The following is a 19170-nucleotide window of genomic DNA, read 5'->3' as shown; positions in this document are numbered from 1 at the left end:
TCTTCTTTAACTGTCAAAAATGTTAAAATTTTCAGTCCCAAAGCAGTGTTCCCAGAGACACAGATGAATGAACATGTATTGTAAAAAGGAAGCAAAAAAAACTTTACATACAAAGTTCTGATCTTCCAAAGTAAAAAGTATAGAGAGAATAAAAGCAGGTATCTATTTTTGAACTTCATTTCTTGAAAGTGTTCTCGGGCATCTCCTCAAGACTGGTGCTGTTTGTAGGACAGTACCGGAGGCACCGGCACAACTGGGGATATTGGAGTTGTAGTCAACACCTGATTCTGGAACACAAACATTTTAATCCTACCAAACATCCAAAGAAAGATAAGGAGAATGCTGACATACTGGATCCAGGCAAATTTAATAATTTCCCAAAATCCTGGCTGATATTTGAAGAAAGTCAAGGATCGTTAATGAAGAAGCTTCTGATACTACCACTACAATAATTAAACAAAGGATCTCAGAGGTGGAAAGGCACAAAACTTGTTAGAGATCAGTTTGTGTGGCAAATGCAAAGCCTTTGAGCCATGGAACCCCCTAAAAGCCTTTTACCATGGTATGTAACAAAAGCTGCAGAGCATGTCTGTCCTAGAAGACATTTAAACCAATTCTGTTGAAAGTGACTATTTTGTCCTGACTCACCAAAAAGTAGTTATGGGTAATACTCAGGCAAGCAAACCAACCTTGTCAGAAATGCGTTCCATACAGATTCTTTTAGACACAGGCTCGTTCTTGTCTGAGAAAAGCAAAGAACGTAATGAACAAAGAATTTTTTTGTAGAAAAAAAAATCAGGTCTCTCTGTGCATATAACAGATTTTCCACATCCACTGGAGGGGTGATTATTTGGTGAGCTTACCTCACATACAGATTTCTAATGATTTGCTTTAGGTCACAGAACACAGTATCATACTTTGCTAGTGGCATCCATTACAGATTGGGACAGCAGACATTGCAGGAGCAAAGCAAGACTTACCAGGGATATTCACTGTGAATGGCTAAGGAACTGCCTCGAAGGACAGTTTAGTAAGGCTAAAAAGCAACACAGGTTCCCAACAGAAAAAGGCAAAAAGTGATTATGCAAGCACAACCATCTGAAGGAACAGGTAAATGGGTATTCAGTTAACTCCAGAACTATAGCATTTGCTTAATTAAAAAAATTAAATTAATTAGCAACAAGTCTAGGAGAAAACAGTTTTCATTTGGCCTATATGTGAAGGCCCAAATAATGCAACCCAGTTATGGCACAGTTTCTGCAGTTTTCAAAGGATATAAGATAACTTCCACTGGGTAACGAATAGTGGCATTAATGATAAATGGTGTATCTGTTGCTCTTCCAGGTATCCAAACCGGGTTGGGATCCGAAAAGACTGTTGTCACTAAAATGGAGAAGGGAAACATCCAGATTAAGGGGATTTTCAATCTTAATACAGAAGTCAAATCCTCACAGAACAGCTGCCAATATGTTAACTACTGCTGTCCTGTAATTCACAGCTATAAGTTCAGGCTTACCATTTCTATCCCAATATGCTGCAATGATGTTTGTTAGATCATAGTCACTCGCAAAAGGACTTGTGCCATTGACCACAGACACCTGTTACAACAAGGACATACTTGCATTATTTTCCCACTCTTCAATAAAGTAATTATACCGAGTTTCTTATGCAAAGTAACCATGCCCTTGAAGGTATGTAAACATCAGACTAAACATCTTGGCAGAATAACCTCTTCCACCTTTCAGCCTAACAAGAAAACACCAGTTCCAAACTTTTAGGGTCCACTCTGTGCAGGAGTACAAATAACCAAGGTGCCACCTATGGTGCTAGGAGGTTAAGGGGCAAGGGGGTGGGAATTGATGGGGAAGCAAAAAAATTCCCTCACATTGTATCTGGTATCCACTCCACAATGGTTAAGTAATTGCCTCTGGTTCAGTCTCAGGTCTCCATTCATATAGAGCTGAGACCCTGGCACAGGAGAAAAAAACTGAAGAAAAGCCATGCTCTGCATCACAAGCGTTGACATTCTCTGAAATGGTGAACATGAGAAAAGAGAATTTAGCGGGGAGGAACACAAGACACTTTTCTACCTCTTTGTATCTGCAGATTTTCTGCATGGATTTGATTATTTTTCTGACTCCCGAGTTTCAGATTGTCACATTAGTCTAAACAAGGGAACAACAAATAAGAAATATTAATTACTTTTTTTTAAGTGTACTACCTTAGTTGTTAGTTAACTAACTTTATAAACCAAACAAAGTTCTGCAGGAAATTCAGTGAAGTGCAACAGTTTATGGCCAATGACAGAAAGATTTGACTTGCCATGATGTGTGAAAAGCAGCAAGATGACTAAACACATTAATTTGAGATGCACTTTAAAATACTCAGCAGTTAAAGCCAGCTAAGGACTCCTGCTCTGCAATAAGGACAAAACAAGGAAGTTCCCTAGCCCTCATCAATGATTCAATCTGAAGCAGAATTTTCACATTTACTGTAAAACAAAGGTGTTGTGAATATCAGAACTCTCCGTGATACTAATCACTGACCTAATATTCAGCACAAATTTAGGACTGTCGGGCCTTTACTCTGGGCCTCATAGGTTTAAGAATGTTTTCTATACCACACTGCTGTGCTTGCTAAGCTTGTCCATCTGCAATCTGCAGGACTCCAAGAGTCTCTTGGATAAACTAAGCCTAATGTCCCTAGTAAAACAACTTCTTGTTTGCATGGCTGCATCCCACACAGCTTTATACTATTGCTCCTTTCAGATGCATCCATGGGTTCTCTGTGCACTAGTGTTTTACTCGCTGCCACCTGAGGTACAATGGCAGCAGAATTTTATTTTCTTGTCTCCCTATAACACCTTCTTTCCCTGCCCAGTTACAAGACATAGATGATTACCATTGCTTCAAGAGCTGTAAAATAAGCAAAGTCTATGGAGCTTTAAGCTGCTGCAACAGCCTGCCCCTCCACCTTGGCAAACTAACTGGTTATGTCAAGACACAGCAGTATGTAAGAATGCATATCCTATTGCAAGACTCTCAGTTATTTCCTGATGCCACCCACAGTGACACCCACTGTTGCGCATCTCTGTCCTCTATGCTGCACTACAGCCCAAAAGAATACACAGCTTTAAAAAAAAACAACACACACACATCCCTCCCCCCCAACCTAACGAAATGTATCAAAATACAGAACCGAGCTAGACTAGGAATGACTCAGCAGAGAAGGAGAAAATTAAATAATTGTTAGTAAAATAAATCTTCTAGATAGGAATTTCAAATGTGGGAAGGTTTTTTTCATGCTTTGCATAACCACTACTGGAATATTACACTGGTTCTACATGTCACAACAAATAAAATTAAAAATACTCACATAAAGGTGGTAGGAAAAGAGTAGAATCAGTTGAACACCAACTACATGCTCCGTAGGTTGTAGCGGAAGTTCCAATTTAAAATGCAACTGATCCATTTTGCCATCTTGATTTTTGTCTTCTTCTCTAGTCTAAAAGAATCAACAAGAACTTTTTTTTAAGACAGGAACCACTAGAAAGAAAAACATAAAAGGTAAAACCCCAGGGGACCCCCACAATTGCAGCATGCACATATTAAGGAAGCAAATAAACTGCATAGTTAGGAAAGCAATAAAAAGCTGCTTGACTTTATGCAGGATGAGAGACAAGCAAGAAGCCTACAATGTTGTCTGTTATACAATGTCTCATATGCCCTCCAGAGAGGGAAAGCTCATCCGGCCCTTCAAGGTCTCTTCTGCCCTATACCATTCCAACCACCTCCCCTGCATGCTACGTAGCAGGCCTTAGTGCTGGATCTTCTGTCACATCCTGTGTGAACGTGTGACTGATGGTCAGGCTCTTGCCTCTTGCCCTTGCAAAAGCATTATCTTAATGGTTTCTGTATGCCAATTCCATTATCGTAATGGTTTCTGTATGCTAGTTCCTGGTTGTGAGCCAAAGCTTGCTACACTTCTGTGCCACAAATGCCCAGTACTTCAGCTATTTACAAGTGTAACAGGACTCGTAACAGAGGTAATGTAGAAAAATAGCTGCCGCTATTGAATCCCAGAAGGAGCAATGGCTGCACGGCAGAGGTTATGTGCTTTAGAAATCACATACCTCCTTTCAAAACCAGGGGCTACCTACCAACCCCTGCAAACTTCAGATCACAACAAGCTATATGGTGAGGATGGCACAACTAATTTGAGGAAAGTAAGCTGATGTGTTCAGGCAAACCGCCAGTATTGCTTAGAGACATAGTTTAGTGGTGGACTTGGTAGTGTTTGGTTAATGGTTGGACTTGATGATCTTAAGGGTCTTTTCCAACCTAAATGATTCAATGATTCTAGAACACTGACAGGGAGTAAAACTGGACTGGTTAAAAATCACTTGTTCCAAGAGAATTTTGCTGCAAGTCACAAGGTTATGCACGAAGCTGCTGCTACTTGAAAGCAGCAGTGCACGATCGGCCTCCTACTCACAGGCACCACCAACACTCACCCCGGGGCCCGCTGCCGCTCCCCTGGTCCCACTTCCCAGCCCCGCTTCCCACCACCACCGACAGGCCCGCCCCGGGCAGGCCTACCAACAGGAGCGGGACTCGCAGCCGATCCTCCTCGAGCCTGTTGAACGCCGGGAACGTGCTCCACATCAAGAAGCTGCTGAGGCCAGGGCCGGGGCCGGGCCCGATGGTGGCCACGAAAAGCACCTCGTACTGGAACCGCACAGTGGGCTGCTCCAAGTACGCACTCTGCTTCAGCCAGAAACCTGCGGTCAGAGACAATGCGAGGCCTCAGGAGCGCGCCGCGCCGGGTCGGGCCGCGTGGGGTGGAGTGGCGCTCACCGTGGCTCCGGTAAGCCACCAACAGCGGCGGCACATAAGTGAGCACCGTCATGAGCAACAGCGCCAGCGTCGCGGCGGAGCAGAGCCCGGCCCGGTAGCGCGTGTGGAGCGCAGGATGCGAGAACAGCTCCACTCCAGCCATCGCGAGTCGCCAGCCGCCAGCCGCAACCCGCGCCCTCACCGTGGCAACGGCAGGGCGCCAGACTGACGAGACGCCGTGCCTATCAGCACGTCAGGGCGCCAAGGGGGAACGGGCTCGCCAGCCAATGAGCTTTTACCGCTGCATTCCGGGACCGACGACTGCGGCGAGGCGGAAGAGCGCCCGGGAACTGCAGCGGAACGGAGACGGGGGCATCTGCTGCGGCGGCGGCACCCATGATGCGGCTTCGAGCGCCCCAGGAACGCCCCGGGCAGGGCCACGGCGTGGCCTCGCACCCGTCAGGTAACTGCCTGCCCTCGATCCCCCTGCCGGAAGCTCTGCGTTTCGGGTGGTTGCTAGGGGACTGGCGAGCCGGAAGTCCCGCCTGCCGAGCCGTGGCTGTTGTTGTTGTGACAGGTACCGTGACAGCGACAGGCCCGGCCGCCCGGCACGAGCCCCCGCCCGCCCGCACACGGGCCTCGCCTCCACTGGCTCTGCTTCCCGTCGGCCCGCACCATGAAGTGGATGTTCAAGGAGGACCACGCGCTGGGTAAGGGTGGGCCCGGGCCAGGCGCTGCCCGACCGCGGCCCCGCCGCCCTCCATCTCCTGTGTAGCCATCTGCCCCGGGGCCTCCCGACTCAGTGTGCCCCGGTTGGCTCCCCAGGCCGGTCGTCTTGACTCTGGGCGGACAGCCTGCGGTCTTCGCCGAAGGGTGGCGCGATGCCCGAGGACGGCCTCCCTGAACAGCTGGAGACCCCCTCGGTGAGGGGGGGGCAAGACAGTCGCAATCCCCGCAGGCTCCCGTCGCTGCGGGCGCTGCCCTCACTGCCTAGTACACTGGCGATACTCTTACTATGCAATGACTAATTACGAGTTTTGTTCACAGAGCACAGATGTGTCGAGTCGGCAAAAATCCGAGCGAAATACCCGGACCGTGTCCCGGTGAGTAACCAAGCCAGCTTCAATCTGAGTACTTAGAGGCAAAGGTGAATAAGCTGTTTCCATCCTGCCATCTCTTCGTTGATCAGATCCTGCTAAGTAAATTCATCTTCCCTTTTGTGTCCTTAGACGTTTTAAAGAGACTCCAAACACATCTAATTAATCTAACATTCCCTCTCTGCCCCAGTGCATATTGACAAGTCAGCATGAGTGCCTGACTTTCTAAACACTTTCCAGGCATGTTTATGGTTTATCAGTGTCCTGGTTTCTTCTAATGGTAATTATATCCCAGCAAATACCTTCAGTGTCTTGAGGATTCATTCTGTGCTAGATCCCAAGAAAGATCATAAATGCTTTAAACCTTGACAGTCTTCCATCCTGGCTATGTGAGGAAGGTGATTTTCCCTCATGTATTCCATGCCTGTAACCAGTCTTACCGTGGTGAGTCTCCCCATGCAAACCCTGTTGTTTGAAGATCCAGTGCAAGTGGTGACCCCTCCTTTCTTCATTAATACCTACCTACCTGCTAAATAGTGAATGACCTCTCTTCTTTGCTCCACAATCCCTTTCATCATGTTTCAGTCAGTGAAATGACCACACTTCACATTCTTACATAACAGCTAGTAACATGTGCACATTCTCAACTTAGCTGCTTGTGAGTAAGATTTCCCACATCCCATCTGACCACATGTCAGTTAGTGCCACTCCTGTCTTACCTCTTGGTAAATAACTTATCCATTAGACAGCGCAGCCCAGAGAAGAACTTCTAATCCCATGGACTTCCTGCGCTGCTGAGTTGCACCTAGTCACGGCATCTTCTCCAATTGCAGTCTGGCAAGCTGATCCGATCCTTGCCATTCTCTGCTTGGCTAACTACCCCCTCATATATAGACTGTAGCATGCTAGTGACCACACATCTCCAGAGATATCACTTGTGCATTTCAAGAATCTCTTTCCTAACCCTAGGAGACAAAGAGACATTGAAATTCATAGTGTGAGTCAAAATTACATGATGCTCTATCAGGAATGGACAGCAAGGTGTGGATGGATACAGGAATTAAATCTCAGATTGCAGTGTGATGCTTTGGCTGGGTTGATACATGTTTTTTGCTTGATGATTCAGATTGAGCCATGTGCCTTTCACAAAATAGTTGGTATCAAATATATTTTTGGCATTTAATAGTCAAAGGTGTTTTTCAGACTCAATGTAAGTTTCCTGCTTTCCAGGTTATAACCTGCATCCAGTGACATAGGTCAAAGTGACTTCAATTCTCAGCTGCTTTATCTGTCTACCTGGATTTAGAGATGTTTCAGTGCTTCAAACCTATTAAGATAATATATGAACAGCCTGCCTCTGTCCTAGGGTAGACCTTATAGCAATAAAATGGGAGGTGAAAGAAATTAATGCTTGCTAAGCACTGCAATTTTAAATTTGTGTGGGGAATCAAGTGGTGTAAGTGTTAAAGGTATCTATAACCTTTACTAGAAGCAGTTCACCAACAGCCTTTGCTTCCAGTTATGACAGTTTCTGCACTATGACACTAAAATGCCTAGTGTGTTATTGTAATCTTTTAAAAAAAAAAGTATCAGTTGTTAAGGCTTCAGTATTCCTTTCGGGCTGTTCTTGCTCCTCTTTACAGTTCCCTCATACTAAATTGCAAGGGGCAGCTACTATGCCCTCCTTCTGTTTCTGCAGGCAGAGCTGAAGAAATTATAAGGAAAACCCTCTCCAGATCATAAGATAGCATGTTTTGTAAATTTACTTGAGCATTACCTGTATGCTGTAGCCGTGGGGAACGCAGAGCTAAGGAACGGAGACACTTGAACCTCTTGCAAGCCTTATTTCCCTACATGCTGCATTTTTTCTTCAAGAACTAGCCTGTGTGAAGCAATAAGCATCAGGTCCTTTCCACAAGTAATACTTAATTCTTCTTCCTCCCATAACTGTTGGTTTTGTTTGCGGCCATCTTGCTATCTTTCCTTCCAATAGCCAATTTCTAATTTCCTAAGGTATGGAGTAAGATACTCAAATGTCAGTTCAGCATAATACAAAGCAGAGAATAGCATCGGTGAGTCCTACCTTGACAACAATAACACAGTGAAACAAACAATATGCCTTAGAGTGTGATTATATTCAGAATAACACCTGTTAAACAAAATTCTGGTTTCCAGTGATAAAATCAGTATGTTATTGAAGAGACATCCTAAAATAGATTAACATAGACAGTCTTTTTTCAAAGTTGCAAACAAAAGCCTGTTGATGCTGCAAACATCATCTCTAGGCATCTCTGCTTGGGTTCCTACCTGCTTTCAGTCATCAAACACTCCTGGTGTAGGCAGAGAATAACCAAGTTCCTATGGTGGCCTAGCAGAATAAGCATGGGTTGTGATTATTTTATTTACAGACTATATATCCCATCTGACTCTTATTCATATATAGCTAAAACCTACAATTTATTAGTACGGCTTCACTGTAATCCTGTAACTTCATCCCATCAGCTGAAGCTGTAATCATATAGTTTTTAACATCAGATGTATACATTGCTGGATTATCTGGCAGTATAAGTCTGGTACAGCAGAGGCACACAGACAAGATCGCATCACATCACAGCACCTTTCTGGTGATTTGGCGGAGTGCTGAACTGGTGTCCTTGGCAGGCCAGCTGGTATTCCAGAGTGTACTGCAGCCATGCTTCATTTCTCTTCCTTGAGGCATTGTTGAGCCTGGCTGAAATGCTTGCTGGCTAGCTGTGGGAAGTCAGTGATCATTGCCAGATTAGTTACAGAAATGCAGAGACCATGGATGTCAAATCCAAAGCAGTACTGCAGAGCACTGTAAAAAAATGAACATGTGGTCTATGGCCAGCTAGAACCTTGCATTATATCACAGTTTACACTGCAACTCTGTATTCAGATATAACGTGGCTTCTTCAGCTCTGCACTGAGTTACCTGAAGTACGCACGTGCCTCTGCTTAGCACGACAGTTTCTGACATACTGGTAAATGTTCTGTCATGGTACAGGACGCTGCACAGATGAATAAAAAAAGACTTCAGGGAGAAGGAAAAAGAAAGTATTAATGAATACTCTAATGCTCTAGATAGAAGCCTGAGAGCCATTTTGGCATCTCTGGTTTGTGCATAACAGATGAAATGGCAGATTAGATACTAGACTAGGCTGGTAGCTTTCCCTCTCATTTACCTAAATACTGATTTTTATAGCTTCAGTGTTACTGAAATTTATTTCTATTTCTTTTTTTTTCTAATTTTGCTGTATGCCATATCAAGGCAGTTGGTTCTGTCATCTTTTAGGAGCAACTTGGAACATTGTTTAAAGAAGACAGTTAAGTTGGAACGGTGGAGGCAGTGTGCATATTAAATCTGTATTGCTGCGTATTGTGAGACTTTTATTTAGTCATATGACAATTTAAAAGAGGATAGGGCATGCTCGTTGCAAACTAGAATTCTGCATAACACAAGTCATCAAGCAATGATGGTCACACTTGCATGTCCTACGAGGAGCGGCTGAGGACTCTGGGTTTGTCTAGTTTAGAGAAAAGGAGGCTGAGGGGCAACCTCATTGCTCTCTACAGCTTCCTGAAGAGAGGACATGGAGAGGGAGGTGCTCGTCTCTTCTCCCTAGTATCCAGTGACAGGACACATGGGGATGGTTCAAAGATGCATCAGGGGAGGTTCAGACTTGACAGCAGGAAGCATTTCTTTACCAAGAGGGCAGTCAAACACTGGAACAGGCTTCCTAGAGGTGGTCGATGCCCCTGGTCCTGTCAGTGTTTGAGAGGCATTTGGACAATGCACTTAGTTACATGCTTTAATTTTTGGTCAGCACTGAAGTGGTAAGGCAGTTGGACTACATGATAGTTGTAGGTCCCTTGCAACTGAATTATTCTGTTCTATTCTACTTTCTATTTACATTGTGATTGTGACAAAAACAAAATAAGCAGCATCTGTGCAAAGGGAACGCAATTCCTCAGATCACCTGCCATTGCTCAGGTACCAGCGCTGCAGTCTAGTTGAATTTTTCATGACTCCACTACAGCTGAACGGGGCAAGGAAGGAATATGGTTAAATGGATTTCTCAGTTTGTTACTATCAACTGGAGTAAGTGAGAAGACAGAAGTCCTGGAGTCCTTCCTTCAATCACCAGTTAGTTTAAGGGAAGTAGTGCAGACAAGCCACTCCAAAACCTGAAGTTTTCAAGCTGCTTGTGCTTCAGATGTCTCAGTAGACACCAGTTCCTCTCTTTCCCCTTCCCCTCAAGCTTTTGTCGTAGAATACAATATTTTTTGATTGTGCACATGGGGAACTTTAGAACATTTTGAAAATTAGCGATATTTAAATACAATAGGACATTACTGTCCTGGTATGAATAAATCAGAATCACAGAATGGTTGAGGTGGGAAGGGACATCCAGAGGTCATCTGGTCCAACCCTCCCTGCTCAAGCAGGGCCACCTACAGGCAGCTGCCCAGGACCTTGTCCAGGTGGCTTTTGAGTATCTCCAAGGTAGAAGACTGCACAACCTCTCTGGGCAACCTGTCAGTACTCCATCACCCGCACAGTAAAAGTATTTCCTGATGTTCAGAGAGAATCCCCTGTGTTTCCATTTGTGCCCACTGCCTTTTGTCCTGTCGCTGGGCATCACAGAAAACAACCTAGCTCCATTTTCTTTGCACCTTCCCTTCAGATACTTATAAACATTCATAAGATCCCCCTCAAGCCTTCGCTCTTCCAGGCCAGACAGCCCCAGCTCTCCCAGCATTTCCTCATAGGAGTGATGGAGAGATGTTCCAATCATTTAAACATCTTGGAGACCTTTTGTTGGACTCTCTCCAGTATGTCCATGTCTCTCTCATACTGAGGAGCCCATAACTGGACAGAGCCCTCCAGGTGTGGCCTCACCAGTGCCAGCAGAGGGGAAGGATCACCTCCCTGGACCTGCTGGCAGTACTTTGCCTAATGCAGCCCAGGATACCATTAGCTGCCTTTGCTGCTGGGGCACACTGCTGCCTCATGTTCAACTTGGGGTCCACATTGCAGTAATTTCATATCATCGGTGTAGAAAAAGTTAAAAGATGTGTATACTTTCCTGTCACAGGTTTGTTTTAGGCAAAGTGCATCTTTTTACCCCATGATGTCAACCTGCGGCTTAGGAAATTTTAAGCCATTGAGTATATGAACATAGGATTCAGTGCAATTGTAAAATCCAGTTTTACAGTGCTGAGCCAGTGCTACCTCTCATTTGGTTGTGGTCAGGAAACCTTTCTGTTCCTCCCCTCTGCTTACTGTTGTAAGCCTTTACCAGCAAGCGATTCACTGAAGCTGTCTGTTCATACCAATCCTGAAAAGCCTGACCTTCACACCTGTGCTTTACAGGTCATAGTGGAGAAGGTCTCAGGATCTCAGATTGTTGATATTGACAAGAGGAAGTACTTAGTTCCATCTGACATCACCGTGGCCCAGTTCATGTGGATCATCAGGAAGAGGATTCAACTGCCATCTGAGAAAGCAATATTCCTCTTTGTAGACAAGACTGTCCCACAATCCAGGTGAGAGGCTATTCATTTGGTACTCAGAACCATTTCAGTAAGCCTGTACCTACCAGAGGGACAGTAACTCGCCTCTTAGGAGGTGTTTGATTACATCTTCATCTCACCATGATAGGTTTTTTTTCTCTTGAGTTTGATAAATATATTATTTCTTGAGCTAGGCTGAAAGTAAAGGTGACTGGAAAATATCATCCATGCCAAAAAATAATCATTCTCAATATAACAAAAAAAGTTGCATGTTAAATACTCAAAAGGAAACACCATAAATTATTCTGAAAAAAACTGTCAGCTCACAAAGAAATTAACATGTTACAGACTAGTTGCTGGTATTGGTTTTAAAAATTACTTGTTTTCTTCTATAAACACAAAATGCAAAATGACTATAGAAAGGTTTTTCACATTGCTTTTATATAGGAATAAGTTTCATTGTCTGCTACATACAGAATAATGTATAGCAGAAGCAGCTACTACGACTGCTTTCTAGATTAGATACTTTAATAGTATTTGAGGAAATAGTATGCCGTGACATTACATGGCTTCGATACAGTATTATTCTTGTTAACCTTTACCTGTGTAACCATAACAGTCCCCCCAGGTAACCTGTCCAAACTCAGTTAGGAATATTTTCATTTACTTTGTGATACACAATAGGGGCCTGTGAGAACCATCTTTTCTGCTTGCTTTCTTCTAGAAGTATTAGGAATGCCTATATGCTGTCTTCTTAACAGCACTGTAGAACCGCTAGGAACAGGAAAGAAAAAGAAAAGGCACATTGTCTCATCTCGCATGTTCATGATGAGATGTCACATCTCTGCTGGAAAAATAGGGCCTTGAACCTTCAGTATTAATGCAAAAATGGTAACCTGTTAACAGATAAACAAAAATCTAATCTGTTAATGGCTCTGCTCCTCTTGTAGACTGAGTTTATTACATAGACCACAAACTCTTGACATCCTTCTCTGCTCATCCAGAAGTTTATCTACTACTCACCAATTCCCTTCCATTTCCAAGTACTGCCTGCAACTCTTCCCAGCTCCTCTCTTGGGTAAAAAGCCATGATCGTTCTCCCTATCACTCACATTCAGTCTGCATCTTTCAGTTCACTAGCCTTTTCTCAGTCTTGGGAAGTCAGAGAAAGGTGAGCTGAGGCGGCACCATTTGTGCAAATGACTGATGTCAACTGCCTGTTTCATCTGTAGATAGATGGTTGGAGCAGTTGTACTAGCCAAGTAATTGCTTGGGTTTCTTTTTGTTTTCAAAATACAGACATTGCCCTAAAGACCGCAACTGTGAAGGGCCACATGCTTATTCAGTTTAACAAAATTTTCTTTTCATCAAATGTTTAAAGCTTTATCCACTGAAAAAGCACTAGTGTCTGGCTAACTTGTAATTTATTGATCACACATTTTGGTACTATCATGAAGTCATCACTTTTTAACAATACAAAAAACAAAGCTCTTACTCCCAAAAACAACCTGGACCTCAAAGAAACAGTCCAAAAAGCACAAGTTTTATAGACTTGAGACCAGCTGAACATTCACAACTACACCAGGTAGAGGGAGAAATGAGATTGTTCACACAAGAAGCAAGACATTAATGCAGCTGCATTCAAGCAACATGCTATCAGGCTATTGATCTTGGTATTGGTCACGGCATCAATAATGGATGATTCAGAACCTAAAATACATTCAGTGGCTAATTTCCAATAAAATAAGGGAGCATTCTGACAAATGCATTTGTGAAGAAGTAACAGAATCCTAGACACTCTGCAGAGAGCCCAGGATAACTTTGCTAACTCAGGAGTCAACTGCTTTTCATATATCCTCATTTTTGTATGTTAGTTTACACAGACAAAAGTTCTAGCTTTTACTAATCCCTGTTTATGTGAGGTTCTGTTACCATTTGCAACTGTCATGATCCAAGTAAACTGTTTCTCTTTTTTTCCCCTTCAAGCTTAACTATGGGACAACTTTATGAGAAGGAAAAGGATGAGGATGGATTCTTGTATGTTGCCTACAGTGGAGAGAACACATTTGGTTTCTGAGTGGTGGGTCTTGGCTACTATACCATCCTGCTGTGTATCTTGTAAATAGCTGATCATTTTCTGTTCTGACATCCACAGAAGTTCCTTCTATATACATGCATTTGTAACTGGATTTATTTCTTAATATATTGATAGGTCTTGTTTTATTAGACTGCTAAATTATCAAAAAAAAGTTTTGTTGTTCTTGTGCATTTTTTTTTTCTCATGGCTATGAATTCCCAGAGCCTCACTCCTTTGGGGGATACATTTATGACATTGATTAAATAATAAAGCAAAGCACTTGGGCTACTGAAAAGGAGAATATGCATTTATTCTGTTTTGACGTGTTAGTTTAAGAAAAACAAAAACATTAAATTAGTATTGGGAACACTGGATTTCTTAGCTTATCCTAAGCAGAAGCAAGATGCTGATCATGTTGAATTGAGCTAGTATGTTCCTCTTTCTCAATTAACAAGCAAATACAATAAAAATTCCTGTCACAAACAAGCAGTGCTGTCATTTCTTTACCTTAATCTTGGCCAGAAAGTTATACACCACATTTAGAAACCATACAGCTGCTTATATTATTTACTGGACACAGCTGTACAGTACAGCTGCTTAATCTTCAGTATGTGGATGATGATACAAGGAAGAAACAAGGAGCTATCTGTAGGTTTCAAAACTGATAGCTTCAGACCTACTAGATCTCATCAGAAGAGCTATGCCTGTCCACAGGCTATCAATGGAGGAGTAAATACCATGGGCTTTGCAAAGCAGGACCTGGTTGACAAAAAGTATAGCATGTAAGGAAAGGGCACCTAGGAGAAGGAGGGATACAAATAGGAGATCAGGGAGCTGGAGAACGGTAAGGTATAATTTGTATACGAGTTACTGCAGAGAGAAAAATAATTGGTAAGGAGTTCAAATTAAAACAGTTGCATGAGCAGCTCTTAAAAAAAAAAAGCAGTAGGTGTGTTACAGGTAGTTATATAAAAATACATGTCTTTTCCGAGTAAAAATTCTATAGATATTGCAAGGACGTTACAGAACCAAGTATGCGAAAGAACAGCTTTGCTATATAGCTGAGTGGTGCGGTTGACACGCCTGAGGGACAGGATGCCATCCAGAGGGACCTGGAGAAGCTCGAGGAATTGGCTTGTGTGAACTTCATGAGGTTCAGCAAGGCCAAGTGCAGGGTCCTGCACCTGGGTCAGGGCAACCCCCAGTATCCATATAGGCTGGGGGTTGAAGGAATCATGAACAGCCCTGCCGAGACGGACTTGGGGGCACTGGGGGATGAAAAGCTGGACATGAGCCAGCAGCGTGCGCTCGCAGCCCAGGCAGCCAACCATGTCCTGGGCTGCATCCAAAGCAGCGTGGCCAGCAGGGCGAGGGAGGGGATTCTGCCCCTCTGCTCCGCTCTGGGGAGACCCCCCTGCAGTGCTGCGTCCAGCTCTGGAGCCCTCAGCACAGGAGAGACATGGACCTGTTGGAGCGGGGCCAGAGGAGGCCACCAAAACGATCCGAGGGATTCTGCTGGGAGAGTTGGGGCTGTTCAGCCTGGAGAAGGCTCAAGGAAGACCTTCTTGCAGCCTTTCAATACTGAAAGGGGGCTTATAAGAAAGATGGGGACAGATTTTTAATGGCTTTAAAGAGGGCAGATTCAGACTAGATAAAAGGAAGAAATTTTTCACCATGAGGGTGGTGAAACCCTGGCCCAGGTTGCCCAGAGAGGTGGTAGATGCCCCGTCCCTCGCCACATCCCAGGTTAGGTTGGACGGGGCTCTGAGCAATCTGATCTAGTTGAAGATGTCCCTGCTCATGGCAGGGGGGTTGGACTAGATGGCCTTGAAAGGTCCCTTCCAACCCAAACCATTCTGTATCTGCCTTGAGGCAGACAACTAGAATTAGAAATGCTGCATGCAAGATAAAGAATTCAAGATCAGTTCCTCCAGTGTATGAGCACTATTGCCAAAGCATGTATACAGCAGAGCAAAAGTAAAGAGGCTTTGCCTCAAAACAAAAGTTGTCATTTATGAGGCGCTCAACTTCTCTCCAATGGGCTTGCCGTAGTTACAAAGCTATCTCTACTTACAGGCAAAAAGAGGCATACTTGTGGCTCTGGGCGATGAGCCAGGAGAGCAGTGAAAAACCACCTAATTGACCTAATTGCATAGTACTGGAGTTCATGCTCTGAGAAAAGGATAACAGTGGGTTGGAAAAGTAGCATCACTTTGAACTCCGTAAGCCAGCAAGGCAACACTAATCCTAATAAAAGATGTACTTTATTTTCACGCTACATGGCACAGAATAGTGTTTAAAATGTTTTCAGTCACAGTGGAAATTTTATCACTTTCCAAGGTCAAATCAAATTCATACTAACTCCAACTCCCATGAAGTCACCTTATGCCTAGAAGTACGTTTGGCTCTACAGTTATTCACAGGCACTGTCAGAAGAACCCCAAAAGGAGAAGGTAAAATGTTGACACTACTCATTATCAAGGCTTGTCACAGTAACAGTGCTGCATGTGCTCACTGCAGCTGAAAATCTGCTCTTCATTTCAGTAAGCCTTTCATTATTCAGAGTAGCACTGCAATGTATAGCACTGCTTTAGTAAACGTATGTCACTGCTTCCATCGTGAATTCCTCCCCCCTTTCCACACATTTAGTATTAATGTTTACTCTGAACAGAATTTTTGATTCAGAAGGAATAATCTGTGGGTTTTTTATTACTTTTTATTACTGGAAAATGTTCTGCTTCCTTTAAGCTGAAATTTCAGTTTCCCTATGGTTGTCAAGTAGTATTTTTTGCTAGCTGTTAACAAGAGAGTAAGAAACATAACTTATATCTGCTCGATAAAGCTAATTACATGCTAGCAGACAGATAGATCTAAACAAAAAAAAGGGAAGATGACATTTTATTCCAATGTTATGATCAAGGTGACTTTGGAGTACCCTTCATAAGCCTCTAAAAAGAACACATAACTACTCTCTTTAACATCTCTGTAATTATTAGTTTAGATTTAGGAGACCTGGAACACAAGTAATTCCAGAGAATGCAAGGATAAATGTTTTACAGCAGTAACTTTACTTTTCTCCTGCGGATGCACTTAAAAACATAAATAATCAATAAAACATCAAGAGATTTCCTTTAGAAATGCATATCCCTTTAGATAGTACAGTCACTCTTGTAATATTATTAAAAGCATTTGGGTCCCATATGATCTTCACTTTGTTAACCCTTCGGGACTGGGAAGGCATTTCAAGTTATACAGTGAACAGAAAACGAAGAAATACCTCACTATTCCTACAGCAACGCTTCTAACATCACCTGTCTTTAAGCTAATGAAATGTCATCTCCGATGTAACTAAACCAGTACTAGATGAATTTAGATGGTCCTTCCTCAAAAATTATCTTGCTTCCACCTGTAAACCACTACTGCAACCCTCTTATAATGACATTATCGTATTCTCAGGATGGTTATGCTTCGAGAGAAAAACTGCTAGCCCCCCTCAATTACATTTGGCTCCCAATTTTACTCCAACACCTTTCTTTCCTCCTTACCAACAGCAGCTTCCCCAAAGTAACTCATACTTCATTTCCATACTCACACCTCAAGCATTTTCTCCAGGTGTGGTTTCTTAACTAGCTAATAGTCCTTAAGAAGTGAAAGGAAGCCTGGCTCCACCTCCTCCTGCCCTCAGCAGCACAGCCCTAGCTCTTCCTTTCCTCTAGTGCATACTGGGCTCATTGCAAAGCTGATTTAACTCCTAGTGAAAAGCTACAACCTTGTTTGGGGCTCATGGTTTGTTTTTCTACAAAGACAGTAATTTGAGTAGTCTTCAATTTGCTCTGAACATACTGAGCTCAGCAAGCACTCCAGCCTGTGTAAGGTGAGCAGTGGAAGCGCACTGCGACGATCAAAACCTTGCTTTTTCAAAGGTAGTGGGATGCCAGCATGTTGTCTCATGGAACTGCAGCCTCAAGCTCAAAGAGATTTTTTACCTCTACACTTGGACAAAAACACTTGTTTCTATGCTCTGGTTTTGACTTCCGTAAAGGTAAGCAGGTGGTCTCCCCTGCCTTCTTAACTGTCATCGAGAACAGAATGGTATCCCCAGTAGCAAGGCTGTTAAAGACATCCCACTCAAAATAAGGATTACAGTTTCTTTGTTCTGGCAAAAAGGGACCACTGGTCCCTACACTACTTTGGGAAAGTCAAGGACTTATCTGGGTAATACAAATATGCTCTGTAAAACATTTTACACCTGCCTTAGGAATCACGGTGCCTTCATATGCTCTGCTGCTCCCATTACCAATTGTTTGGTTCTTGCCATTAACGATGAGCTGTGGGCATTCATTCCCCCTACTTCACACCCCAACTTCCCCAGCTCTGCTTCCCTGTGGCAGAATCTCTGCATTCTACTGTCCTCCCCATGCCTTGCCCATCTCTGTTTTTCACTGTGTCAGCTATTCCCAGTGCAAAGGAGTGATACAAGCTTGGAGCATGTCAATTGCTACCTTCCAGGAGCAATTTTTCCAAACATCTGCTGACAATGATGAAAGTTTAGTTTGCTACCTCTTCCAAAAGCAGAGACTGTGTTCTCTCTTCTCTCTGCATTCTTCCCTTTTGACTTTTAGAGCGGTTTCTCGGTACTGCCTACAGCATTTCCTGACATTTTGGAATTACCCAGATGCTGCATTATTTTCAATCCCAGAAATGCCATCCAATTGAGTATAAGATCTTGCAGGCCTAGCCCCTCAGCTTTTAAAATGCTGCTTTGGTTTAGCTCCTTCCCTCTCTTCACGTATTCGTTGACTCACTCTAGCCTTAAATATGCCCTCAACACCATCCAAAAAGTGAAGTTGATATCTGTGTTCAGCACCTGTAAAACTACTTTTAAACCTGACAAGTAGCAGAAAGCAGCAGTCTCCAGTTCACAAGTATTCTACAAATGCACAGGAAAACTTTACCAGGAACAATCTCTCCTAACAGCCAGGCTCAAATTTTAGGAAAGGGTTAAAAGAATTTACCTCATCTGAAAACTAGTCTGATGCCAAGACAACAGAACAACTAGCCTTATATAACCCATTTTAATATTGTAGCTGGATAGGAAATGGGAACATTCCAGTCTGGTCAACAGGTTCCCTACAGACCTTGTTGATTAACAAAGGGAAACTAGGTATGTTAAGGTATAGTTTCTGCAAGATTTCAGGGAAGGACAAAAGTAAATTTCAGGAGCCTGGAAATATACTGGTTATCTCTTTAGGTACACTACAGGACTCTGCCCTTGAAATACTATTTGCTCAATTACAGTAACTGCTACCATTTCTCTTCAGCAGTTCACCCTGTAGCCCCTCTGCAACAGCATCTGGCTATTTGTCATCCTCTGATAACTAATGCAAGTCACTGTTCTCCATAATCCCCTGCCCTTTACAAACACATATGACAACTACACCCTCACCAATACAACTCGTCTTTCTGCATGTTAGTGCTGGATTTGAGAGGACAGGCTTATACACACAGAACTCAAGTTCTTTGTTATTTCTTCAACAAGTAACAGAGAACTATTCTTATTTGACAAGTCAATCCAAGTATGAAATAAAGGGATTTGCTGTAGTCAATTCTCAGACTGTAATGTGAT

At 43.2% G+C, this 19170-nt stretch overlaps 2 protein-coding genes across 2 annotated transcripts; one reads left to right on the top strand and one right to left on the bottom strand.

Annotated features, from left to right (window-relative positions):
* Positions 1-206: 206 nt before the first annotated feature.
* Positions 207-4998, bottom strand: TMEM231 (transmembrane protein 231; the record flags this gene model as incomplete). The annotated part of the gene is made up of 7 exons (XM_082005764.1): positions 207-389; positions 1253-1383; positions 1517-1598; positions 1886-2029; positions 3376-3504; positions 4599-4780; positions 4857-4998. 7 exons carry the CDS (start codon positions 4996-4998, stop codon positions 207-209), a joined length of 993 nt encoding a protein of 330 aa, XP_081861890.1.
* A 513-nt stretch (positions 4999-5511) lies between these two features.
* On the top strand, positions 5512-13690 carry GABARAPL2 (GABA type A receptor associated protein like 2; the record flags this gene model as incomplete). The annotated part of the gene is made up of 4 exons (XM_082005710.1): positions 5512-5545; positions 5883-5938; positions 11328-11500; positions 13454-13690. 4 exons carry the CDS (start codon positions 5512-5514, stop codon positions 13542-13544), a joined length of 354 nt encoding a protein of 117 aa, XP_081861836.1. The 3' UTR covers positions 13545-13690.
* Positions 13691-19170: the final 5480 nt, after the last annotated feature.

The sequence above is a fragment of the Phaethon aethereus genome (assembly GCF_964289735.1).
Source record: "Phaethon aethereus genome assembly, chromosome: 13".
Taxonomy (NCBI): Eukaryota; Metazoa; Chordata; class Aves; order Phaethontiformes; family Phaethontidae; genus Phaethon; species Phaethon aethereus.
Note: the sequence above shows the minus strand (reverse complement) of the source record. Positions and strands in the feature narration are given on the sequence as shown.